Source organism: Notothenia rossii (genome assembly GCF_949606895.1).
Source record: "Notothenia rossii genome assembly, chromosome: 10".
In the NCBI taxonomy this organism is placed as follows: domain Eukaryota; kingdom Metazoa; phylum Chordata; class Actinopteri; order Perciformes; family Nototheniidae; genus Notothenia; species Notothenia rossii.
The window spans coordinates 49,708,042-49,735,933 of NC_136908.1; the positions used below are offsets into that span (position 1 = coordinate 49,708,042).

Consider the following 27,892-nt stretch of genomic DNA (forward strand, 5'->3'; position numbering starts at 1 on the left):
CATGCTAATGTTTATTTAACCTTTAAGCCAATAAACACATTGTTCAATTCAATTATTAGCTTTGTTTGTGCCTGGTTTTCAAACTGGTTTAAAAGAAAAAGGCAAACAACTTATTGTCCCATTATTGTTTTGGAAATGAAGAGAAAGCTTGACAGGCTGCATAGTTATGAACGCTAAGCTATGATTGGACGAACTAGACATTGGGGGGTGGGGTTTAGCAAACAGTCAATTCATGTTCAACAGGTGGTAAGTCAGAAAGTTAGTTAGGTTAGTTCTTGAAACAAGCAGCCTTTAAATCCCAGGGTATATGGAGGATGTGTGTATGGAGAGGAAAACATATATAATAAGGTGGAAAACAGATAAATATGACCTTCATTTGGTTGGGAATTAGAGGATGGCAGCATGATGTTCATATGATCCTACTGACCAGTTAATTGGCCTTTCTGTTTTATAAGGTGATAATAATTGTATTTTATATCCAATCGAAATTTGTTTAATCCAGAAACACATTGGTTAATATGCTGCCGAGTGTTTGAGGTGACACTGGCAGTTTTGACAACACCAGTCACTCAGTGTCAGTCTCGATGTGTCAGATAAGTCAGGCCGCTCGAGTCACAGCCTGACACAAAGCAGATATAGCCAAGATGTCAGAAAGTGTGAGAGACGGATCCGGAGGGAGCCACGGCCTTTTTGAAAGTGAGACGGCGAGACTGGCTGCATATTGCTCGCTTTGATATTGAGAATTATAGGGCTTCTGGTTCAAGATGTACCGAGAATAAATAGACGCTTCATAAAAGCTCCAGGATGGATTCAAAAGTGTTTCCTCTCTTTGTGGTTTCTTTGGAGTCTGCTATTAATGTGAAGCACGTCTGCACAGAGCAGGCTGCTGAGACGGGGGACCTTGTTAAGGCTGAGATTAGACTCCTGCATCTCTCTTTCTCCTTCTATACATGTCTTTTTGTTTGATTAAGACTGTTGAGGCAGGAACACTTTAGCTGTAATCTAGCTGGTCAGATCAATGGAGGACACTGCAGGCAGGTCTCCTTTATAACACAACATTATAGGATAGAGACACCTGCTCATGCTCCGACGCTAAGTGACTAGATTTGACTGACAAACTTGATAAGCTCATTTGCAAATAAAAACTCTGGGGAGCGGCAGGCGAAACTCAACTGTAGGTCGATATGACAATTAGGCGATTCCCTGTCTTCCCTTATTAGTCAAATTATTCCATATTTCATTCTCAGTGCTGCAGAAGTGTTCTTGTAACAAATGATACCCAATTAAACTGAGAGTGAACTCTGGTGTGCGTGGGGTAGAGCAGCGGGGGGAGAGGGGCCGGGCGGGGTGAGGCGGGGCAGCTAACAAATGAACACTGGGGGGGTGAAGAGAGACAGAGAGAGAGAGATGTGAACAGACAAGACGGAGAGAGAGGCTCTGCATGCCGTCTGCAACTTTGTGACTTTCAAAGCTTTTCCCCTCAGTGCCCAGAATTACAATTATTCTGAGGGAGACACAAAAATGATCAGGGAGCAGGAAGGGTGAGGAGAATGTTAGGTGCGTTGAAATGTACAGGATGAATGTTTAAGGTGTTGTAAGTTAAATGTGGAGTGGGGACAACATGAGCGCCGGGAGGACGTCCACACATGAAACGGATTACACACACAGCCGCACAGAGAGAAACAAAGAGAGATGGGTGCGTGTGCAGGCATTTGAGTGTGACAAACACACAGAGACAAAGGGAATCTGATCTAAGAGGATGTCAGTGGATAGAGTTTGTAGCGTGGCCACAGGGACAGCAGATGATACTCAAGTCGAGTATTTATGGTGGCAGCAGAAGAGGGCGGATGCAAGTTCGCAGAAAGGCAACATGAGGGTTTTTAGCTTGATATGACAAGAGGAAAACAATGGCAAGGTGATTGATAAACAGCCTTGGGGGGGGGGGGGGGGGGGAGTGTGGGCTACTATGAAAGTGCAAAAAGCTTTTGAAAAATGGTTATAAAAAGAGGATAAAAGAGGGATGAATGTATATGGGTCATGCCAAAGCAGTTAGAACAGAGGCTTAGCAGCACTTTAGCTGTAGCATTATTCAATTGCCCTCAGAGCTGGTGACCCTGATGGCACTGACTCGGGTTATAAATTAGCCTAAGACTCCCGGGATCAGGACATGTGATGTTATGAGGCGGACACTTGACCTTTTTTTTAATCCTGTGACGATAAAGAGGAATATTAAGGGCTAGCTATTGTAAGAGGCATGGACACATAGTGGATCATCAGTGGAGTTAGTACAGTCTTATTAGGGCATATGTTATGCATACTGCAGCCATTTGAAGTTAGAATTGTTTATTAATGATTAAGAAGCAGAGAGTCCGAGTTTTGGGGGCTGGTGGATGTTACCTGCTTGGGGGTCTTCCAGGGTGAATAGTGACCTGCAATGTTGAGAGAACAAAAAGGTGCTTTAGACTGAAAAAGATGGATGAATAGATCATGAGAAGCGTGGTTTGATTTGAGCAGCAAAAGCCGATTTCAGTTGGTTTATGGGGATTACAAGATGAATAAAAAAAACGTTATCAACATAATTACAGATAAACCAAAAGAAAATAAGAGTAGGATGAGGAAATGACTAAGAAAAGCACAATGGATTTAAACGGCGTAGAAGGATGAAGCAGAAGATAGCAAGTAGATATCTTTAAACTACCAACAGATTACGAAGTTAGAAAAATAACAATGTAGAAAAGACACGGTATGATCGTTTGAGATGTCATGTCATTGTTAAGATGATCGTGAATAACATGACAAACAGTGATCGACAGGTGGCATTGATGATATGAAGGAAAGACTTTAAAAGCAGCGATGATGTCATCTTTTCCGACAGGGGTAAGGATTATTTGGAATGAGTTATTTTGGGATTTATATTAAAGAGATGTTTTCTATTGGTAAAGAAGAAAATCACCATAGTGAATATCATGATATTAAAAGCGCATTAACAAATGTGTTGGCAACTAGGGGGAAGCAGCTCACAGTATTGATCCTTTAAGTCCACCCATTGCACTCCATATTGATGACGATGGACGGTTTACTAAATGTACAATTTGGCCCAAATGTTTGCTATGTCAGATTTTTTGTGTGTTATGCTAGTAACTTTGAATGTTTTCTTTTGACCCCAAAAAGGGCTGAATAATGAAGACAATTCAACCTGACCGTGAAATAACAACTTCCGGGTTCATCACGTTTTGCAATTGAGCGCAAACATACTTTTTCCTGATGATATTCAAAAAGAGAAATCTGTAAATCCCTTGAAACAAACTGACTCGCGTAACATCACTTGAGGAAGTAGTACCAAGAAAAACCTGTGAACAGACTTCGATTAAACAGGTTCATTTGAGCGTTTTCACTAAGTTTACTAATGAGAGCAGTAGGAAAACAAGGGGGAAAGGGTGTCATGTGATCCATTTGTTTTTGAAAATATCAGCATTTGTGGGTATACTTTATTGTCACTGCTTAAAAAGTGGGTTTTGAAAATGGAACCACTTTCACTTAAGAAGTTTCAGGTTGAATGTACCTCACAATAAAGTGGTTTCCGTTTGTCATAGAGTGCAGCAAGGTAAAGGCCACATACTCTCATTTTCCCATTCATCTCGCTTTGACCTTTAAAAACACATTTGTTGTTTACAACATTGTTCAAGCACAACACCCAGAAATCTAACTCGGTTGATGAAAGAAAACAATCAGTAGAAACAACAACAGCAGCAGCAGCTGACATTAGTACATGCACGCACAAACACAGATTAATGAAACGTATGCTGCAGCTGTTTTTATAGTCAAAGTCACAGGAGCATGTAAAACACGAGGCACACACTCCGTCTCCCTGAATCAATTTCACTTCTTCCTGTCTTTCAAGTGCTGCCACACTCTGGGAAGCGTACGCAAACAAACGGATCAAATTATGGGGTGAATGCTCCAAATATGCGTTCATGGTGTTGCTGTGGCGAGACTCCAATCACACAGTCAAAACATTTGTCTCACTGAGCCGCCGGGAGAATAGCAACAACATTAACAATAGCAACACAAAGACATTCAGCAATGTTTTTCAGCTTCTCAGTCAACAAAAAAGCCAAATAAGATTTCAATTCAAGAGGATTTTTGATTCAATGAAAGCCCTCCCAAGCAGGAAAAGAAGCAACAACAGAGCAGAGTGTGTGACAGCACCTAAGCCATGTGCACAGCCACATACAGAGAGGAGGAGCTCTACAGGCATCACTGAACGAGGTGATCCTCAGGGCAGAGCTGCTGTTGACTCAGGCGTGTCAGGCATTTACTTGGAAGAGGGTGGCAGAATGCCCTATGGGTAAAAGTTAGAAGTGTAAAGAGATTGAAGGAGAGACTAACTGTCGAATAGGCCTTTTTTTTGCTTCGGAAGATTCCCGAATGTAGTGAAATGACTTGGAAGTATTTAAGTTGCAGCCAGGATAAGAGCTGTTTGGATTCTCTAGGTGATAGGGAAGGAGCTTCAATGTTAAGAAAATACTGTCCCACAATTCCACGGGCCCAAACATTCAAAGTGATGCACCATTAGGCCATTCATAGAAAATACAGATCGAGACCAACAATGCTAATCATGAACGTTTCTGGTGCTTATTGAGAATGTTTCCTCTTATGCAGTAGGCTGTCTTACCAAAGTGCTTATACGTTTTGAACTTTTAAACAAGATGTTAAACCAAAATACGAACTTCGGACGTAACTGTTGAAAAGAGGATCAAATAAAGTCATCAAGTTTGACAGATTTGTGTGTTGTTATCTTGAGACAACCTATCAAGTAATGCATCGAGTGGACCTGATTTGTTGTGGCTATTCGACCACAGCCCGAGAGAAAGAGCGAGAGAGTGAAAGGAGCTGTCCGTGGTGCTGAAACTCTTCTATGAGTGTTATCCTTTTGTAAGACCAGGAGCGGTGAGTGTCTCGCTTATTCAAGCCCCCTAATAAGAAGAGACACGTCTCTAAGTTCATAAAGAATGTTTGTGTACGGTATCTTTGTTTCACCCCCCCCCACCTCAGCCCTTAGCAGGTTATAATGGCTGGGATTGGTTAAGGGCGTTCCCTGCTTTCAATTTCTACCCCTAACTCCAATTAAAGAGGTTTTTACTGGGCAATCTTTCCAGATAGCTTTTGTGCTCCGGTTGTGCCAAAGAATAAAACAGAATTGCATACACTCACAACCATTTGACACACATAAAGCTTAATTTGTTCACTGATTGAAAATCACAATCTCCTTCATTTCAATGGGAGGATAATACTAGCCCTTCAATTATTCAAATGAGCCAATGATAACACTAGAATCGATGGGACTGCGCATGAATCTTTTATCTCTATTTTATGAGGGAGGCTGGCAGCGTCAAATAACATCCATAGCAGAAAACCGATTCTATCCACTTTGATTCAAATGCCCGTTCCATGTTAGCCCAATGTGATCAGAAAACACATTGTCATTGTAGCTGTGTGCAAACCAAATGATTTAGCAAAGCACACGATTGAACACGCATGATAAAGCTCAAAATAGCACAATGGATTAGACCACGCTCAGGCAATCACCGGGTAGTCACTCTATGTCATTAAAACTCAAATAAGAGCGCTTGATTGGCTACTGCTCCCACACGCAGGGAGGAGACGCAGAAGTTGCTGCTTTGATTTTATTTTAATGGCAGCGAGGACAAACACAATTAGCTTTGTTTAACCCTTTCTGCTCTGATCTAATCTCCGCATGTCATCCATCATGCTCCAGGCTCCTTGGCTGTTTCCCTGGAGGCGACCGGACGGGTATCGATCCCTGACTGGCAGCTCCTCAGGTTTGCCGGGGGAAAGAGCTGTAAGTGTGAACATGGCCGACAGTCTGTGGTGCACTGGCAGGGAGCCAAAGTCATCACTCTCCTGCTATCTCCTCCCTTTCCATTCCTCTCTTCTTTGTTTCCAACTATTCTATCTTGCACGAACACTTCCGATGAATCACTGTCTCGTTACACAGCCATTCCCTGGGAGGCTGGAGGAGGCTCACTGAATCAAACCCTCCTTCTTCTTTTCTTCCTCTACAAAGCAGACCTTCACCTCAGGCCTGCACGCTCCGCAGAGCGACCTCTAGTCCTACACACGACCAATCTGAGGTGAAACCAGGCCGCTGATACATAAGGTGCATTCTACTCACCATGCTACTAGAAAGGGGAGTCTATGAAAGTGTGCAAAATGCAGCCTTGGGATGTATGTGATAAAGAGGTGTTCCTGGCTGGTGTGTAGGTGTGTGAATCAAACCATGTGGCTCTTGTGAGTGTGTAGGCAGGCGGCAGTGAGGGAGGATGTTGGCGCCAAGCTAAATGAACGAGTGAACAAGCACAAAGTCTCGGCTCAGCTAATTACAGCCCTGTGCCTCCGCTGGTGTGGCACAGCCCGTTAATGGTCTAGATAGCCACTAATGAGCCACTCAAATGTAAGGCATGGCTAAATATCATAACTATATTACAAATGTGGGGCTTTCAAGCTGGTGTGGTGAAATGACAGGATGGTTTGATCGTCAATGGCTCATTGTTTGGACGGTGCACTGGCCTTCAGCTTGACAGTCATGCCTCTCCTTGCATGGCGAGTTCTTTGCGATTCATGACACATGCCGGGGGGAAGACAGTTAAAAACGAAAAAAATTGTCCAGCGAAAAATATCCACATCTTTAGGATACCACAGCATAAAGGTCAGCGATATATTTTGTGGAATACACTTATTTGCCTTCTTCTCGAGGGTCTCGATTTGAGACAATCAATAGCATTCTTAGCTTAAGGGTGGAGGAGGGGGAAACAGTTAGCCAGGCTCTTCACAAAATAACTTCAAAAAACCAGGTTATTTCTTTCTGTCTTCTCTGGAAATATTATTGAGAAACTTTTAAGTGTTGTTTCTTCCCCAAAATCTTTTAAGCGAGAGAGCAGATCTCATGGTAGGATGGTGACAAAGACTTTAAAAGAAAGAGCAGCAAGCATACCACTTTTCTTCATGATTGTGATGATGATTATAACTGTCGCAGAGTGCTGCTGGTAATGATTTATTGATGCCTAAAAGCAACATGTAGTCTGCATTACTACAAAAACCTGCTGCAGCACTCTTCGGCTCTCTACTGTGTCCATGACAACATCAAAGTAAGCAAGCCAGCTCTCTCCGTTTTTAATTCACAATCTTTTTTTTCTTTCGTTTAAACATCACTTCTGAATCCATTTCCAAATGTCTCCCGTCCTTTTGTTGAGACCTGTAATTATGATGAAGCTCAATCTGAGAACCTTTTTCGCCTCCAACCCTTTGTGATCCCTGATGCTGGACATTTGGAGTGTATCGTCATAGCAACAGCTTCCAAAAAATAGCCATAACAGTATTGTTGGGTAGTGGGAGTAATGGCAGCGCTATTGCTGTCAAAACCTCCTTCACTCCTTGAGACCAGATGCAAACCGCCATTCAAAACAAAAACTCTGTCATGCAGCAATACGCACATTGGCACACTTTTAAACGTAGTCAGCGTTCAGCGCTCCTTCAATCCTACGCTTCAGATTGCGTTTTCAGTCAAAGTGATGAGAAATGCTCGCTCCCTGAACTCACAAGTCGGAGGAGACAGTGCCAAAGAAATGAGCGTAACAGTTGTTTGGATTTAAGTGGGTCGCCTCTTTCTGTGCTACACTGACCAATGAGCACAAGCACTTCAAAGCCAGCTCAATTAGCCTGTGTGGCCAGAATCCAGTGGTCTAAAGGAGCGGGCCAAATGGGGGTCTGTTAAGAGCGGCAACATCATTCCAGCAGCATGGTGAAGGTTTTATTACAATGGGTAATAGCTCGGCTAAACGCTCCAAGCTGCCCCTTTCTGAGGAAGTTGGGTGTGTAAAGAGAATGGGCTGCAACTCAAACCTCACAGTGGAGGCAGTGTGCACTCTAATGAGCTGTATTATGGGGCTGAAAAGGGTTGTTTATGTGGGCATAATGACCGCATGACAACTTCTCTGACCGTAGTGAAGGAAACAACTGCACCAAAATCCAAATCTCTACTGGAATAACTAGCAGTTATTCTAAACAATTATTCATTAGATTGTCTTGCAGATTAGGGGACTGTTGAGACTTTTCGGGTTTGAAAGTACACAATAATGACCAATGTGGCTGGACATTTATAGGGGAGTTATAGGGAGGGAATACTCAATTATAAGATTTGTTGTAAATGAATATCCTGTTAGTTGACAGTTATAACAATGAATGGTTTAACAACACTAAGACACAAGTAGGGGGTTGAAGTAACTACCTATTGTGGTACCATTATCTTCATGGGTCTGCAGCCTTTTTGCTTGTTGCTCCCTAAACCAAACATCTCTATAATAATCCAGTGAGGTTCAAGTGTAAATTGATTTTCCCTCCTCGATTAAACAACCCCCCAAAATATGTAGAAATCACACAACATCAACATTTCTCTGTTGAGGACCGGACTCAAGTTGGGAACCACTGCTCAAATCAAAACATACTGCATTAACATTTGACAGTGTGTGGGAAGGAGGGACAACTAAAGCGGTGAAAGTCTACAAAGTAACACCACAAGACCTTAACAGACAAAACAGCTCATTAGCTTGGTCACATCAAAACATATAGACACGTCTTTCTCCTCAGTCCCACTGTCCTTGTTATCTCCATCATGAAGGAAACAGTTAGCAGAGAGAAATGACAAAGCCTGTATAGCGACTGTTTTCCACCCAGGAGGAGCTGAAGTCTCTGATCTTAATGAGCTGAAAGTCTCACAGTGTTCATCTGGTTAAATACCCAAATACACCCACCCAGATGGCACGTTGTCTTAGATAGGATTAATCTTTTACACATGCTAGTCTCACAGTCATAGTCAGCCAGGGTGACACGGACGTTTTTTCCACCCCGAGCACCCACAGCTTGTCGAGTCACAGAAAATCAACAGAAACAGATGTGACACAGCACCGTGGCGTATTGCTACACATTGAAGCAAAGCTATACCCAGTTTTGGAAGAATGAGACGGAAAATAGCACGTAAATAGAGCTGCCACTTTCTCCTCGGGCCAACAGGTTGCTTTTTAGATGGGAGCGCTTGTTTCAACCTTCTAAAGCTTTCCAAAGCCCGGACAGATGGTGGGAGCGCTTCATCGCAGATGGGAGATGTAAGAGTGTGTTTGTGGGGAGTGTGTTGACAGATTGGGGATATTTAAGGTGGTGGCGCAAGACCTTTGACCCCTCCCATGTGTGTGCACTTTTATTTTTGCTGCTGCTTTTGATTAAATCACATAAATATGAATATCTTAAACTGCACTGTCACTTTTATGTTTCTATTTTATACCTGTTTTATATTCTAGCTTTTCCCTTGGCCATGTATTTAAATGTAATAAAATAATTGGATTGTTTTGGCATTATATTTTTCTGCATTTTAATGTTTTTTGGAAATCCCTTTGAATTTCCTTGTTGTTGAAATAGGCAATATAAATAAACTTGACTCGACTATATTTGGTTGACAACATTTTAGAGGCTTAAATATTTGTATTCATCTCCTTTTATTTTGGTAATGCAATGCTCTGATCAAGGAAAACGAATATTTCCTTGGTCAGTATCTCCTCCTCCTCGTATCTGTTGGCTCCTGGCTCACTGACAGAGACTTGAGCAGCCTAATAAAGAAAGAAATGGCAATACATCTATTCAGAGGCTGACCTTTGCGGGTGAGTCTCAGTGGTGTCTGTGGCACCAGGCAGTTGGCATTATGATTTCTGTGTGACATTAAAATACAGCAACCATGTCACAGAGACAGGTCCTATGTGCTTGGCAGATGAACTCCCCATTTAAAAAAAGAAGACAAGCTACGTTTCTAGACAGATGACACAACTTGTGTTCTGTTATTTGAGGCATGCAGAGGTTTAGCGTAGACAGGACAGTGAATTTTTCCTCTTTCCCTTTCAATGTCAAAGGCCCTGCCGTTAGAAGTAAACTGTCTGAAGAGTTTCAGCCTTTTCTGAGGAACACAGCCATCTCTACCCACTCGACACACACTTACAGAGCAGAACACAGTCTGCTACCTGTTGATTCTGCAAATCACCAGCCTGTGTGTGACTCAAAACGAAGAGCAGTGCATAATTATGATTGTCAGAAGGTAAGCCATTGTGAGAAATACAAGGTAGGAAGCACTTTAGAGCCATTTGCAGTCTACCAGCATATTGGTGAAACTGTCCTATTTCTGACAGGCTTTAATTCTGGGACCTTTATTTGTGGTTTACGAGAAAAAGGTATAATTGCCCATACATATGAAACTGGCGTGACAAATACATCCTCAAACTGTATGTGCAAAAAGCATGCAACGTCTATTTGTTTAGCACTCTGAGCTAGGGTTCATTGAGCAGAGTACAAAGTGAAGCGGAGGTCAACTGTTTTTCTCTGAGGGTAAAGAAAAGAAGAATAGAGAGGGCATTTGAGAGCAGCTGCACACCAGTCAGACGCTGTTGAGCACTGCAGGAATGCACAGTGTGTTTCTGCAGCCTTTGGTCGGGACCACACATACAGACGCTACAACAGTCAAAGATGACTTATGAGACAGGCAGACAGATAGGCAGCTAGAAAAGGCAACTATGGAGGAGATGCAGAGAGATTCAATGTACCTCATTCACCAATATCTTCCTAAATCTGGTTTTGAGAAAGGTCCCAAGAAAGGTGTATTTAAAAAGCAGAATGTTTCATACATGTTTTTCTCATAATGATGAATCCTTTGATCTGCAATAACACTTGATGTAAATATAAAACGTTGTGCAATATACTGTACTCTCATGCAATTCATGCTTAATTTTTTTCTTTAAATGTATTAACAATCTACAAACAGTAACAGCTACTACCTCTTAAAAAGTTATATATGTATAATTTGAGTTGGTGAATGAGGCCCAATCTTCCCAGCATCCCTTCCAGCAGCCATGGATCTTACCTGTTCCCCCTCTCTGAATCACCAGGATGGTCTCAGCTCCCACGGCACACTCCTTCAGCAGCTCCACCACCTGTGTGTGAACCAATCCCTGCACGTGTTGCTTGTTAATCTCCACAATCAGATCCCCCTCGCAGAGGCCCGGGCAGCCCTGAGGCTCCAGCACCTGTTTGACCCTCTGGCCCGTAGCGCTGTCCGCTATAGTGAAGCCAAAACCTTCCCCGCCCTTCACCATGGTCAGGGTCAGTAGTTCCCCCTGGGTCGCTCCTGACGACGCCATGGAGACGCTGTCGGGAGGTGTGGTCCCGGTGGTGGGAGGCAGCGAGCCGTCTAGGTGAGTGTCCCCCGGGTGAGGGGTGAGCAGCTGGGCGTTGACCTGGTCCTGGCCGGGGTCCGTGACAAAGCGGGCCGTACGGGACAGATAGTCCAGGTAGTTGTCGTAGCCCGTCCTGCCGTTCACCATGAGGGGCCGCTGCTCCATGATGCCCAGCGGGGAGATGATGGTGGTGGTGGTGTTGTTGGTGTTGCCGGCCTCCTCTGGGTCGTAGGGCAGAGGGTAGCCGCGACAGAGGACCAGTGTGACGCTTTGGCCAATCGGAACCGACTGGAAGAGTTTGACCACGTCGGCGTGGGTGGTGCCCAGGACGCACACATCATTGATGTAGACAATGACATCACCTGCAGATAAAAGGAATGACAGATAGGAACACAATGGTTAGGTGTATTGGCTGGAATTTGAATCACATATTTAAAAGAAGTAACATCACATCATCGGTTGGTGGAGTACCATTTCAAAGCGGTGAGTTTGGCATTTCGACCTTTAAATTCTTGTTTTTTCGGAGAAAGTAGTGCTATTTGTGGACAAGAGGGCGGAGCTGTTGTTTGGTGATCAGGCACGGGACACAACATTTTCTTGTGATAACTGAAACATGTTGATGAAATTGACATCAAATCAAATGCATATCACAGTTTGGAAGATGACATTTGAAAGTGAACTCAAATGCCAAATGAAGGAGACTGACAGTGAATGCAGAGATAAAAGTTAAAACTGTTGAGTTGAAGGATATTATAGAAAAGGGAGATATGATGATGTATAATATGCCTTATTCAAGAGCTATAGCTGTATGAATGAGAACAAATCCATGGCTGTTTCAAACGTTTTCAATTTGAATAGCAACTTAATCTGTAACAATGAATATGTATATGTTATGTATTTACATAGTCAACCAAAATAATTGTAACAAAATAGACCAAAAGGTGAAGTCAGGACCAAGCCAGCTGTACAGCACATCAGCACCATCTCTCTGATGTCCCTTACAGCTAAAAACAATTCTACAGAAAAACATAACCATAGATGTTTTGTTTCTTATCTGCCTCAAACAATAGTGCTGATGACAAGTGACTCAAATATTTGCCTTTTAAGGGGCCAAGTGCTTTTATTTGCTCGCTGCAATATACTGCATTGTAGATAAAACCAAGCTGACAATTAAACGCTCCCACACAAAAGCGCTCCACATCCAGGCTTATCTTTGTCTTAACCAGATTACTCAATATTTGGTTAAGTGCTCCGCTTTTTAAAACACTGGGCACGGCAAGGCACCATCCACTTTAAAGTTGGACAAACAGCATTACCAAAGTTGATTATGAAAACAATTATTTTATAATTGCAGATATAATTGTCATGCTCTTTAGAAAGAGGGCAGTGTGGATGTGTGAGTGTGTTGCAGGGAGAGAAAGAGGAAACACAAAGATGTGTTGTGATTACCAAGCTAAGCTTTAGTGATTGACCCTCACCTTGTTAACCTCACTCTCCATGCTGTCCAATTCTCTGAACGTGAGCAGGAGAATATAACAGCACTGACGGCTGAGTCAATGACACTATTTCTAAAACAACATGGCAATGCCTGTCCTGGATTGACTGCTGAAATGGAGCTGACCCCTCTGAGTGACAACAGGAAGTTGAGATATCTCTGAAATGTTCTCTCATTGTAAACAGACAAACGCTCACTGAGTTTGAACGCTGCGCCGGTATTGACGGAGCCGGCTCACACCTCGAAGCAACGTGACGTGAGGGACTTTTTAATTAATCTGGGTAAACACGGACGACATTTGCCTTGGGCACCAGTGTCACAATCAATAGTTGAGCACACTGGCAGAGAACAAATGATGCTGCTGTGACCTTAAAGCACCCTCTCTCTGCCCATAGATCTCATTATTTACGACCGGGGAGGAATACAGAGAGATATAAGGTGGTTGACATATCTTGTCAAAAACCACGCATGTGCAGACAATACTACAACAAAACATATTTTTCTAACCCTAGAAATACCTTGCCATGAATAGTTGTTTTACGTCATACATACATTACATCATAGTCATGGCATTGTGATCCCAGTGCTTTTTTATAGTAGCAAAAGCACTATGAGAACTACAAACCAGTTTTCTTTGTGGGCCCCTTTAAGATGGCCGACCGTGAGATAAAATAGAAGGGACTTCTCTCACACTCTATACACTTGTTGTCTCTTTGTTTTTGGAAAGTCCAAATAGACTTCTCCCTCCAAACTATGCCACAAATCCTTTTTGTTTCATCACCATGCATGTTGCTTCGGCATGTCAAATAAATCGAAAGCTTGACAGACATGCACTGTGGACTAAGTGTCACGCTATTTAGTGAGAAGCACTACACAGCCTTTTAGAAATGCCTGCACCCTGCTGAGACTCTGAACGTCTCGGTTAGCGCGGCCTCACCTCGGATAGACCTCTCGTTACGCCGACAGTCACTTGAACACACCATTAGCCGGAGATGAATCTGTCATAAGGAATATGCAAGGATGGGACAATGGGAGATGAATTATCAGCGTGGGCCTTGTTCCCAGAGAGTGGGGCATGTACGGTTAAGGACAGTGTGATTTAGAGTAGATGAGGAGGGTTTATAAATGATAGAGGGGCCTGTTTGGTGGCCATGAGTGTGTTTTAGTCTCAGGTTCGTATTTTGACATTTCTGTGCACTTATGAGAGGCTGTAATTGTGACTATATGTAATATTTAAGCTGAAGCTGAGGTAGGCTTTTTTTTTGCACCATTGTGCAAAAATGATATAGCTACCTTTCAGAATAATTGTAGTTGAAGTAGTCCGTGTGATAACTAAGCTTATGCACCTCCTCTGGGCTCTGGTCTTTCAGAAAGAGTGTCTTCCTATTGGCTGATAGCTTAGACACCAAACTGTGTTATATTAGAACAAAAAACAGTCTGATTTTAAGTTTTTTTATAATAGTCGACCTGGTAAAAATAAAGAATTTAGACCAACATGCCTCTCTCATTGTCGCATCTCACAGCTATCATCCTCCTTACGCGATACATAGTATGGATTTATAAAAGATGACAGCGATCAGTAAAAATGCCTCAGCGTGATATCTTTTGTAAATAGAACACTCACTGTATTTGCTTTATGCTCAGCGAAACTGCACTGCTGAATAAGTTATACAGCAGTTATACTCTCCAGTTTGAGACATACTTTACCAACAAACCCTCTCCGTTTTGTGTTTGCCTCTGGCCTCCAAACTAAGCCTCTCCACTTTAAGCTAACATAGATCCGTATTCCACAAAAACACTTCCATTGTGGACAAAAGATACGTTCTACAAAACCACAGAATATGTTGCCTGGACAAAACTGCACTGCATGTGGTCTAGCAGTCATACATCTGATATTATGAAACTTTTGCAATAAATAACTTGAACATGTTTCCCCTGCTTGTGTGGACACGTCGTGGAGACAGCCAGGAGGGGTCATGAGGAGAAAGCGGCACAATTACCCATCTGGAATTGAGACTTTCACACCTCCGCAGGCCTGGCTTTACGTCCGTGCGAGTTACTGTGATGGAGCTAGCTCTGTTACTGCAGAAGTAGGACACAAAATATGGGAAGGCAAAGAGTGGGGGGGGGGGAGTGGGGTGGGTGGTGGAGGCTGGAGGGTTAGATAGAGATGGAGAGGAGCTGAAGGGAGAATGGGAGAGGAACAGGGGGAATGGGTTGTGGAGGTTGTGAGAGGGATTTGATAGTTATTTCTGGGGAAAGAAAATGTAAAAAAAGAAAGGTGGTATTCGAAATGAAAGAGAGGAGGGGCTGCTAAATGAAGTTAGCATTGTCAGGACAAGCTTTATTAATCATCAGGGGAGCTACTTTTGGCTTTTGCTGCATCACTTTAATAAAAGAACGTTAACGAACCTGAAAGAAGTCACGATAACAATTTAGAATAAGTATTCCAAAGTGCTTTGGAGAAGATGACTTTCAGAGCCGGCTGTACAGAGCACACTCTCTGAGCAGCTTACTTTACATGTGACAAATGACCACTATGATCTCTGTATGTGTTGCAGTGTATATACATAGCGACATCACTGCATGCTGAGCGCTGACACTGCATTCCTATGACCTTTAGTACAGCGGGTCCATCCCAGAGTGTGTGTGTGTGCATGTACACTGCAGTTCCACCCCCATGTGGCCACAGCCAGAGACACGGTGCTCATAAAGTCCCTCTTATGATTAATGGAGGAACAAAACCCCACACACACACACACACACACACACACACACACACACACACACACACACACACACACACACACACACACACACACACACACACACACACACACACACACACACACACACACACACACACACACACACACACACACACACACACACACACACACACACACACACACACACACACACACACACACACACACACACACACACACACACACACACACACACACACACAGAAATGTCTTTGCACTTGTCGCCTTTTGAAGTTGAAGTGGAAGCGACATACATCCTCGTGTAAGCTGCATACTGTGTTCATATTAGGGCGAGTTTAATTTAAATGGACTATATAGGCTGAAGTACATAAAAAAAGGGAACGTGGGATTGTGTAGGGCGTAGAAATCTTAAAAATGTATGCAATTGTTTTGATTTATGCTGATAAATGCACCAAAAGCTTCTAAAAAAAGGGTCATATAAGTATTTTTCTGATATTTGAAGGGAATACATAAATTATTTTCTGGCCATTGACTGTGTGCTCTCATGTGTTTAGTGTTTTACGCTTTCAGGTATTTCAATAGAGTGGTTAGATAAAGGTAGTTGATAAAAACGCCCAAAGCTTACCTGTGACCATCTTCCCGTCAGCTGCGGCAGGGCCATCGGGGATCACGCTCTTCACCTGGAGGAATTCATCAGGCTCATCACCCCCGATGATAGTGAAGCCGAAGCCCATGTTGCTCTTTTGGAGTGCCGTGGACAAGAAACTGCCTTTCAGCTGAGTGGGGTCCCGCGTGAACAGCGGCTTCTCTATAAAGGACACATAAACAAACACATTAACAGTGTGACACTGTGAAGCCTTCACAGCAAAGGTTAAAGGGAACTTAAAGCTGGTGCAGGGCAGTGCTCACAGGGTGGGGGCATGGGTGAAGCTTATCCAGAAAGATATGGGTGTAGCCACAGGAAAACTGGCAGGGGATGATCCTAAATGCGAAACAGCGAACTTGGACAGAGGAGGGTCTTTGGAGCGGAAAGATGCGGGCTACAGTGCAAGGTTCAAACGCAGCATCCCTCCCAGGGCACCCACTAAACTTGTATCTGTTCCTCTCCTTCCATGCTGGGTTATGGTGGGCACAAAGGGGGGCAGAGAGCTTCAGTGATGCAGGTCTTCAGTCACATCCCAAAGAATACCAAGGGAATGGCAAAATTCGGCAAGTGACATGCTGTCAATCAGGGATTAGCTCCGAGAAAAGATGGCTGACAGGGTTAGGGAAGAACTGGGAGATTGGCGAGCAAGGGGAGAGCTGGGGGATTTCTGGAGGAGGGGGGCATCTTGTGTAGAAATGAGAGGATCTCAGCCAAAAAGCTTAGTCACACTTAACCAAGTCTCCCATTGTTGCACCTCAGAGGGAGACGTGGCTACTGTGCTAGTTTACTTCCCTTGTTTGCCGTCACTGGTGCAGACGCAGACTGAGTGATTACACTCTCTGCCTGCTTACGCCAGGCGATAAGACACGTCGTGGTTTACATTACTCATACAAATCCTTCAACTGCCTCAAGCGGGGAAAAAAGCTTGCTTGGGAGCTAGCATGCTTACAGTAACTAGCGCAAGCAGCCATGACAACGACAGTCAGTCTCCTTCTCTCTTGGCCTACTTACTGACAAATTGCCACAGGGAGTAGGGGCTACAGACAGGCTGCTCTAGCACAGTGCAGGCGGAGGCGTGAAGTGGCTGCCGCTGCGTCTGCTGGTTCTGGTGGTGGGGGCACGTATTCATCCGCCGAGTCAGGAAGCGGCGGAGCGGGGAGACGTCGGTGGAGGAGGACGTAGCATAAGCGGCGGCCCTGCGACCCAGCGTCGGCGAGTGCGAGAGGTCGCTGAGGCTGTGGCAGCGCTCGGGCAGCGGGCCCGCCTGAACTCGGGGGGGTCTAGGGAGGGTTGCACAGGGGCTGGCATCCTCCTCTGGCATCGATATTTAAAGGAAAAGGAGGAGGATGGAGGGGTTGGGAAAAGGAGGAGAGAGAGCCTCACTGAAAATGTACACAAAGTGTAACCACGGAGACAGGCTCTCTGAGTACTACGTTACTATGGAAACAAACCTCCACTTCACCAGTCCAGACAGTTTTTGTCTAGCAGTTCGTCGTACTACTGTCGGTGGAGTGAGCGCTGGAATCAGGTGGCAACAATTAAACAAAACGATGAATCACATTCCAACCCACACGTTCACTATTTATAAGACCCACAAGTATTATTAGCAGTTCCTCCAGAACACAGGGGACCTGTTTGACTGACGCTGAAGAGTGATCTGCTGTCAAACAACATAGAAGTATACCCGATTAACGAGCAACATGCAGGTGGGGGCTATATGATGAAATACAGTATATACTGTAGGCAACAAGTGTGCATCTATTTTCTTCCTGGACGAAGGCTATTCGGTAAACAAGGAAATTGTGTCCCATTTGTTTTCATATTGTGCATAATGATACTGAATAATATACAGTGCATGTTTTGTCTGAGATTTATGAATTATGTTTTAGATAGGAAGATCTTTATTTCCTTATTTGCATTATATGATTCTGTGGTGTATTGAAGGCAAATATTCACATGCATGACACAGTAACAAAAATGTCTTATAGAATTCACTGATACAAGTACAATTATTTGAGTGTTATTTTTAACACTGCTCTTGTGATATTAAAGACTTCCTATAAAACCGATGAATTAAAGAAGTTAGTGACATTGTTTGACTCAAATAAAAAATGAATTTAGTTTTCATTCTTTATTGGCCCATAGTCACTATAAGTTATACAAAAAACCTCACAGATTCAACCGATGAGTTGTACATTTATTTACAAATAAAAGGTTTATAAAACTGTAAAAATCACTATTTGTAACTTGATTCTTTGGAGGAGAACCTCTGAATATCTTCACTTACAGTATTATAACTGTTTTTTCAGTTTTAAATAAACCTGGTTATAATACAAGCTAATAATAGGATGTATTGGCCTGGACTACGACACTCTCCCTGTCAAAGATAACTGACTAAGCTAGAGCGCTTAGCTTTGTTGACATAGATCGATACTCTACAAACATACAGACAGATAATAAATATGAATATTGCCTTATAATGTGGTGGTCTTACCTCTGTAGATGGTGGGGAGGGGCAGTGAGGACAGACCCTGGCTTTGCATCTGCTGCTGCTGCTGAACTCTCCTTTTAGCCTCCAGGACGGGATTCTCAAACTGGGTCCTTCTATTTATATGGCTACGATGATAAAAAGAAAGAGGAGGAGATTTTAGATTTCACACTATCCTGCTGCACCCAAATAAGCCCCCCTATCTGCGAAGATCAAAACTAAAAATCCTGGCACAGCAGCAACTGTGATGATTAATTAAACGGCCGGTCCCCAGGTTATGTAACTGAGCCGCAGAGTGGCTTTGCTCAGTGAAATAAGAACAAACGATTGATCCTGGGCTTTCCTGCCCAAAGAATCAGCCAGAAGTATATGAAACAGTGACTGGTGAAAAGCTACACATGAAACAGTGATTTTCCTTTAACATCCCACATTGTTCTTAATTTAGTTTGTAAGGGGGACGATAGTCAACGGTGGCAAATACTGTCATTTTCCAGTGCAAAAATAATTAGTCATCATTGGATACTTCCCGTACTCCTTGAGGCTGCATTGACACACACACACACACACACACACACACACACACACACACACACACACACACACACACACACACACACACACACACACACACACACACACACACACACACACACACACACACACACACACACACACACACACACACACACACACACACACACACACACACACACACACACACACACACACACACACACACACACACACACACACACACACACACACACACACCTTATCTTTTAATGAACACCCCAGAATCACTGTGCTAATTACAAAAACAGCTTGACTATATTTGAACATACTTACATAATTTCAAGGTCTGGCAACTTCTTTCATGATATTTACATGAAGCCAAAGTGAGACAATGAGAAGTTTTCCAGGGGGAGAGTGCAGTATATGAGGCAGTGAGTAGACAAGGGTCTTTCCGGAGGTTTTTCTTAAGCAAAGTCGAGCCAAATGACTCCCCCTGACTGTCTAAAAATAGATCCCGGTCCCTACTCCGCCCGGGAGTAGAGAGCACCCAGCCAAAGAAATGACACCTCAGCACAGGGAGGGGACATGCATTTCAATAGAGAGGACTGCAGCAGTGAACACACACACAAGAATATGGATGAGCATACATACAGGATGTTTAAATAGAGACATTAATGGCTGCTCTTGAGCTAATCTACAGATATAGATGCAGTGCGTGTCTCAGACAGAAAGATAACACAGAATTATGGATAAGCACACGCGGACAGACAAACTTCGTCCTGCAAACAAACTGTGATCCGTCAGGAGGTAGACAGAGAGGGAGCGGCTGCTTCCTGGCTGCAGAGCCTGTCTGCTCCTAATAAATAGGATTAATACAGCACCACCGGGCAGCATTGAAAATCAAAAGCAAGCCATTACATATTAAAGATGTACACGACTTACTCCACATAGTAGCTGCCGTAAATGGGGTCATCGATTTTCTCCCAGCCGTACGGAAGCTCTGTAAAAAAAGAAAACGACAACATTAATGAAGGGCTTGTTTATGCAATGAACTTGCAACAGAATATTGATCTTGCATGAAAAACATCTTTGTGGCAGAATAAGTCTACAGCGTCAGTTTAATTACCAATAATTTGAAGGTGTGATAACATGCTAACTGGAGGGATTGCCTTTCTGTCAGAGCGGGCCGTATGATCAGGCTTGTGAGTATTCTGAAATCTTATCTTGTATAAAAATTGCATGGCGACAAGACAAGATATAAAAAAGTGTTTTCTCAGCATATTGATAGATCTTGTGGCTGAATTTACATCAGTAAAATATTTATGGTCTGCATCTCTACCATGCTGTAAATATTGTGTTTTGATGTGAGAAAGTTGCATAGATTAAGATCTTAAACTAGAGCAAGCACAAACACTAAGGGTACCAGATAGCAACTGGTACTCTTTTTTTATCAGTGTTTCACGGTTTGACACTGAATACTACAAGACCGTCCATTACTGACCAATGACAAACAGCACAAATGGCGTGGGAAACATTCGAAAAAGAACATGCACATTTTTTGCAACTACTATTTACCAAACAATAGCTAGCATGCTCATATTTGAGAATTGGCACTTAGCACAACGTTTAATTGAGGCTGTGGGGAATGGCATTCGTTTGAAGTATTTGGTCTTTATCCAGCACATTGAGCGACCTAAAATCTTGACCTCAAGGTGACACTAAATGAAAAGTCAAATGATCCCCAAAGTTTTTAAAATCTATCCTCAAGGGAGCTTGAACATCTGTTGTGAATATCACGGCAATCCATGCAATAGCTGTCGAGACATTTTACTCGCAAATGTCAACCTGTTGGTGGGACCAGAAGAAAAATCAGAGGATCACCAAATCCATTAAGATTCATGCTCTGGGAACCAAGAATGTCTGTAGGAAATATCATGGCAATCTGTTCAATGGTTGTGATATTTCAGTCTGGACCAATGGACCATTGTTTTCATCAATAGACTCAATCCACAAGCATGGGTAGAAAGTGCTAAGATGTAGCTTGAAGTTTGCCAAAAGTAACTTTACAAAAGCCCTGTATGACTGCAAAGGGGTAGATATACAGTGTGGCAAAAAAGTATTTAGTCAGCCACCAATTGTGCAAGTTCTCCCACTTAAAAAGATGAGAGAGATCTGTAATTTTCATCCTAGGTATACCTCAATTGTGAGAGACAAAATGAGAAAAAACAAATCCAGAAAATCACATTGTCTGATTTTTAAAGACTTTATTTGCAAATCATGGTGGAAAATAAGTATTTGGTCAATAATAAAAGTTCATCTCAATACTTTGTTATATACCCTTTGTTGGCAATGACAGAGGTCAAAGGTTTTCAGTAAGTCTTCACAAGGTTTTCACACACTGTTGCTGGTATTTTGGCCCATTCCTACATGCAGATCTCCTCTAGAGCAGTGATGTTTTGGGGCTGTCGCTGGGCAACACGGACTTTCAACTCCCTCCAAAGATTTTCTATGGGGTTGAGATCAGACTGGCTAGGCCACTCCAGGACCTTGAAATGCTTCTTACGAAGCCACTCCTTCGTTGCCCGGGTGGTGTGTTTGGGATCATTGTCATGCTGAAAGACCCAGCCACGTTTCATCTTCAATGCCCTTGCTGATGGAAGGAGGTTGTCACTCAAAATCTCACGATACATGGCCCCATTCATTCTTTCCTTTACACGGATCAGTCGTCCTGGTCCCTTTGCAGAAAAACAGCCCCAAAGCATGATGTTTCCACCCCCATGTTTCACAGTAGGTATGGTGTTCTTTGGATGCAACTCAGCATTCTTTCTCCTCCAAACACGTCTAGTTGAGTTTTTACCAAAAAAGTTCTATTTTGGTTTCATCTGACCATATGACATTCTCCCAATCCTCTTCTGGATCATCTAAATGCTCTCTAGCAAACTTCAGACGGGCCTGGACATGTACTGGCTTAAGCAGGGGGACACGTCTGGCACTGCAGGATTTGAGTCCCTGGCGGCGTAGTGTGTTACTGATGGTAGCCTTTGTTACTTCGGTCCCAGCTCTCTGCAGGTCATTGACTAGGTCCCCCCGTGTGGTTCTGGGATTTTTGCTCACCGTTCTTGTGATCATTTTGACCCCACGGGGTGAGATCTTGCGTGGAGCCCCAGATTGAGGGAGATTATCAGTGGTCTTGTATGTCTTCCATTTTCTAATAATTGCTCCCACAGTTGATTTCTTCAAGCACCAAGCTGCTTACCTATTGCAGATTCAGTCTTCCCAGCCTGGTGCAGGTCTACAATTTTGTTTCTGGTGTCCTTTGACAGCTCTTTGGTCTTGACCATAGTGGAGTTTGGAGTGTGACTGTTTGAGGTTGTGGACAGGTGTCTTTTATACTGATAACGAGTTCAAACAGGTGCCATTTATACAGTTAACAAGTGGAGGACAGAGGAGGCTCTTGAAGAAGAAGTTACAGGTCCGTGAGAGCCAGAAATCTTGTTTGTTTGTAGGTGACCAAATACTTATTTTACCGAGGAATTTACCAATTAATTCATTTAAAATCCTACAATGTGGTTTCCTGGATTCTTTCCCCCCATTCTGTCATTCTGTCTCTCATAGTTGAAGTGTACCAAGGATGAAAATGACAGGCCTCTCATCTTTTTAAGTGGGAGAACTTGCACAATTGGTGGCTGACTAAATACTTTTTTGCCCCACTGTATCTGCCCTCTCAGCCTCTTTTTATTTGTGGGCTGTACTGCAAGAACATGCTGCCTTTGTTTTCAATGATCAAAGCTCTTCCTCACACCTCCGACAGCTATCAGTCACACTGGACATGATTTGTAAAGTTTCTCTCTCCTCTATCCTTTGCCCATATATCACTGACAAATTGCAGCTCTTCACAACATGTCTGATAAGGAGTCTCCCTGTTTGCTTCCCAGGCTAAGAGCAATTAGCATTTAAAGCATATTCCCAAATGCACAAAGTGTTTTAGCATAATAGAATGATCATTCAAAACTAAGTTGGTTACATAGTGTGAGAAACCAAAGTAGTATCCAAGCTGAGTCTGGCACTGGAGCTTGGGGACACAGTGTGTTCCATTGCAGCTCGGCTTTAAAGTCATACCAACTTTGATTAGTGACAAAGTGAAGTTAATCAGGATGAGAACGAAGATAGGAGCCGGGAAAATGTGTCCAAATCAGAAAGGGAAGCAACCAGAGAGCGCTAAAGCTCCTTGAGGCTGGAGAAACACACACAGACAGGCATAAAAACATACAAAATAGTGTATGGTCATCGCAAACATCGATTACTACTGCTGGGCCTGGTTAACATACTCAAGGGATCGCTGTGCATCCATCACATGAAAAGCGGAAATATCAAAACAATGCTCGTGCACGTGCCATATGCTCTTCTGAACCCCTGCCCCTCAAAACAAATGATTAAACTTTCAGTAGGAATGGCTATTTTCTGCCAGCACACTCACGAAAATACATAACACACACATGGTTGAGAGTGATATAACAGAGTGGTGCTGCGAGCAGGTTGACAGCCCCTGGGAATACCTCCTGTGAACACTGCAACGTTCCTTAGCCCCATCTCCTCTCATTAAATATGAAAGAGAGTGTTTCATGTTCTCACCTTTACTGGGCAACACACACAAATGCACACACACGTTACTCACTCTCTATCCTTTTTGCATATGCACACACACACAGACACACACAAGTGCAGGAGATCAAAGGGCTGTCTGATTTTAGGAGTCTTCCTACGAAAAGCTTTTCCATTAAAATGTCCACATGTGGAGCTGCAGGAAGACAGAAGTGGCTCTACAGACCAAGCAGCACACAGACCTTTTCAGACATGAAACAAAAAAAATTAGAACACCAAAATGTCAATTATAAATGTTTAATGTATAATTGCATTGTTGCTTCCACCATCTTTAGTGATGTCACTGTGGTCCAGAATCTCAGCAATTAAAGGAAAGGTTCAACATTTGGGCAAATGGGGCATGAGAAGATTGGTACCCCAATGTCTGTTTGTTTTAGTATGGATTTGAACCCAGGAGGTGATTAGCTTAGCTTCGCTTAGTTTATCTTAGCGATGAGATTAGCCACTAAAACAGCTAGCCTGGCTCTCTTTTGAGTTACCGGTAGTTAGAATACATATAATATTCTTAAATATGGTGTTCATTTGTCAGGATAAGGGGTTATTTTATATCTATGGGAGAGCCCAGAAAGCAGGTTTATTTTGCTTCTTGTCTTTCTGTTAAGCTAAGCTAATCACACCATGCCTCAAGCTAAATACTTCTAATAAGAATATCTAACTTTTTATGTTAACGTGGCCACGGTAATTGTTTAAATTGACTATTAGGGGGTCATATTCATTTCTAAAACATAAAGTAACCCAATAAGAGTTCTTAAGGACTGAAGCAGTTAATTACAAACTATTATCTTGCTAGTTTTAGCATTAGCATTATTAGCAACATTGCTCACCTTGGATACTCAAGAGAAAGTAGCAGTAAAACCAATGAGTGTATTTACCTAAAAAAATAGGTGCATTTTGGTAGTTATGAATTCAACTTTTTATCCATGAGAGAATGAAAGTGCTACATGTTATTTCCAAAGCCAATAGCGCTTGCTTCAACAGATGTGTTATAAGCCTGCTCATGGACGCCTTGACTCTTTTCTACTGACACTGTTTTTCGATGTTTTACAATTTAAACAAATACAACATCCTGTAATTTCAACCTGCGGCTACTGTGGCCGATTTCCAGAAAAACACACACACACACACACACACACACACACACACACACACACACACACACACACACACACACACACACACACACACACACACACACACACACACACACACACACACACACACACACACACACACACACACACACACACACACACACACACACACACACACACACACACACACACACACACACACACACACACACACACACACACACACACACACACACACACACACACACACACACACACACACACACACACACACACACAGAGAGAGCAGTGTGCTAATAAATGCTGAACCTAGGTTGATCGTCTCTTTGCTTACTGTCTTTTCCTTTGGAGTGTGGCTCAATAACTCTCTGTCTGCAGCCTTCAATAGAAAGCTAACTTGGGACAAGGAGAGAGTCAGAGTGTGTGCCATATAAAGTCTGCACCGCTTATCACTGCTTCGAGCCCCGAAGCGAGTGGAAACATGTTTGCAATCTCTAGTCAAGCCACAACCTCCATCCTGCACTCACAGGTGGAGGGCCACTTACTGCCAGCAGGAGGCATCCTGGCATCTTCCCCACATTCACTCTCCCTCAGTGCCACTCGACAATAATACCTCCGTTTCAACTCATTCCCCCTATTTCTTCTCTGTTTCCATCTTATTCCTTCATCTCATCTCACATAACAAGCCTGTTTGAAGTTTCATGCTCAAAAGCGGGTGCATTTCTTATTCTGCTTTTTCTAATGTGGTCTGGGGAGCAGGTTGGATATCCACACAGCCCACAGACACTCAGGGATTTACATATGTCGGTTTCCTTTTTTCATTCGTTCTTTTCATCCATCTTTTGACTGAACTGAATGATTTTCAATGCTTCAAGCATTTTACCGGTGTAAAAAAAGGAAAGTCCTTTCTTGGTGAACACTGCATTGTGCTTGGCTTCATTCCTCATGTCACCTTTGCATGCAGCACACATTGCAACAGTGAGTTTACTCAGAAAACCTCCAGCCTGATGAATGGAAGTTTCTACTGGTCAACACGGGCACAAAATCCATGGGTGATGTTTAGGAACACTGATTTAAGAACAAACAATAGACAGCACACTGCATGGAAATAGTAGTATAGTATTAGACTTCTGAACACATAAATGGAGGTAGTATGCTGTTATAGTGAGCAGTGGTTTAGTCCCAATTAATCCTCAATTATACAAACCTCAAACTAATGTCTCTTAAAAGCAGCCACAGACAAAGAGCCGGACCAGCCGTAACAATTTTGACCTGACCACCAGAAATTAAACTCATTTAGAATTGTTTGCACCTCATTTCATGGTAATCCACCCAATAGAGAGATATTTAGTCTGGATCAAAGTGGTGGCAGACTGATATCATGCCCAAAAATATCTCAATGATTCTGATCAAGGTTCATATGCTGTACGGCTTATTCTCTTTCTCAAGGACAGCAAGACAAGGCCTGCATGTAACTTAATAATGCCATTTCATCTTCATTATTATCGTCACATTTGATCTTGTTAGTTTGGAGCTGTTATAGATAAAGTTAAGTAAGATAAAGCCAGCAGACCTAATAGGTGTACAGTAATAGGGTATTACATTTTGTGTTTCTGTAGCAGGGACACAACCTGCTGCCCGCCTGAACATTAATACTCTCAGACCACCTGTGAATTCAATTGCCACCATGTTCATAGTGATATATTGGGGTGTTTGGAGAAAAAATGAAGCCATTTATTTTTAGGATTATCCAGGGTTGCAGGTCCACCGTGAAAATTTGCACACAATGTACCAATGGAAACCCCAACTAGCCTTCTTATGGCTTTAACACCCTTACTGTATTTAGAGTACACACAACAAAGTGCTTGATGATCCTTATCAATATTACTTTGCTTTTAGGAAACATATACAGGGCTAAAAGGACAGTGTGTCTCAGACATATTATTTTCAGAGGATCTAGGTGCTGGTGAACATAACTGAATATTTCCTCGATCAATACAGGAACTTTTCTCCTGTTGGTTAGCCGTTATCTCCGTCGACTGTGTCACAATCAAAAGCACAATCAACAAAGTCGCTATGTGCTTTGTGGGAGGCTAACCGGTCCTGTCAGACGTAATATCTTCTGATCCTGGCTGAGCTTGTTGATTGGTAAACATGACTTGACCTGCAGCACGGGCGAAATCGCTTCTTTTGTTTTACTGGAGGGGGTCGGGTGAAGAATAAAAGGTATTTTAAAGGGACAGAGGCTAGACCAGGAGGGTACGATAACCCTGCATGAACACGAGCATGGTGAGGCGATACACATTCCTGCAGATTCACACTGTTGTACTGATCCACAGGTGGCGAAGATGTGCTAACAAACGCAGCAATAGACTTTAAGAATCAGTTGATTGACCTGATAGTCAATCAACCTGACTGATAAGTGATATTTAAAAGGAATTGCTCCTGTACAAGAGGCAGGTACTATAATGCATTATAGACTGTGCTACTAAAATATGTAATGGTTTTATGAGGAAGCAAATGCATTCAACATATCAAACCTCAACAATACATACGTTGAAACAAATTGGTTAAACTGAATGTAAACAGAAAGTTAATTTGTTTTCAAGGAAACTCTGAAACCACTTTTTAATCTCTCATATAAACAAATATATATCTGTTAAGTCAATATTTATCACCTAATATGATGACATGGCCAAATGATAAATGCCCATTTTCTCTATACAAGCGGCATCAATGTGTGGATCACAGGCGACCCCGAGTGAAACGTATTTTGGAGATTATAACTTTAAGGTCCATTTACACTACCATAGTGATCTTGCGGTTATTTGTGCCACTTAGATCTTGGTCATGATCTGCATTTAACTGTAGGATATTTTTTTGATTGATATCACACTATGAATGTATTCGGAGTTGTATCATCACAATGTTTTTAATACAAACTCAAAACAAAAAAATGATACCATGGAAGTACATC

The 27,892-nt window shown here is 42.7% G+C and overlaps 1 protein-coding gene across 11 annotated transcripts in view; it reads right to left on the minus strand.

Annotated features, from left to right (window-relative positions):
• Nucleotides 1-27,892, minus strand: part of magi2a (membrane associated guanylate kinase, WW and PDZ domain containing 2a) — a 211,754-nt gene that overhangs the window by 21,712 nt on the left and 162,150 nt on the right. For 6 of the 11 annotated variants that reach the window (XR_013803216.1, XM_079653965.1, XM_079653962.1 and 3 more), the window contains exons 7-12: nucleotides 20,105-20,162; nucleotides 18,656-18,777; nucleotides 17,173-17,475; nucleotides 16,141-16,323; nucleotides 10,979-11,653; nucleotides 2,398-2,429 (exon numbers count right to left, since the gene is read on the minus strand). Coding sequence is in view for 10 of the 11 variants with exons in the window: in XM_079653965.1 (XP_079510091.1) it covers nucleotides 2,398-2,429; nucleotides 10,979-11,653; nucleotides 16,141-16,323; nucleotides 17,173-17,475; nucleotides 18,656-18,777; nucleotides 20,105-20,162 (1,373 nt within the window). In the remaining variant the exon portion in view is untranslated. The remainder of the gene's footprint in view (nucleotides 1-2,397; nucleotides 2,430-10,978; nucleotides 11,654-16,140; nucleotides 16,324-17,172; nucleotides 17,476-18,655; nucleotides 18,778-20,104; nucleotides 20,163-27,892) is intronic. The other 5 variants (XM_079653969.1, XM_079653967.1, XM_079653968.1 and 2 more) reach the window with 2 other exon arrangements.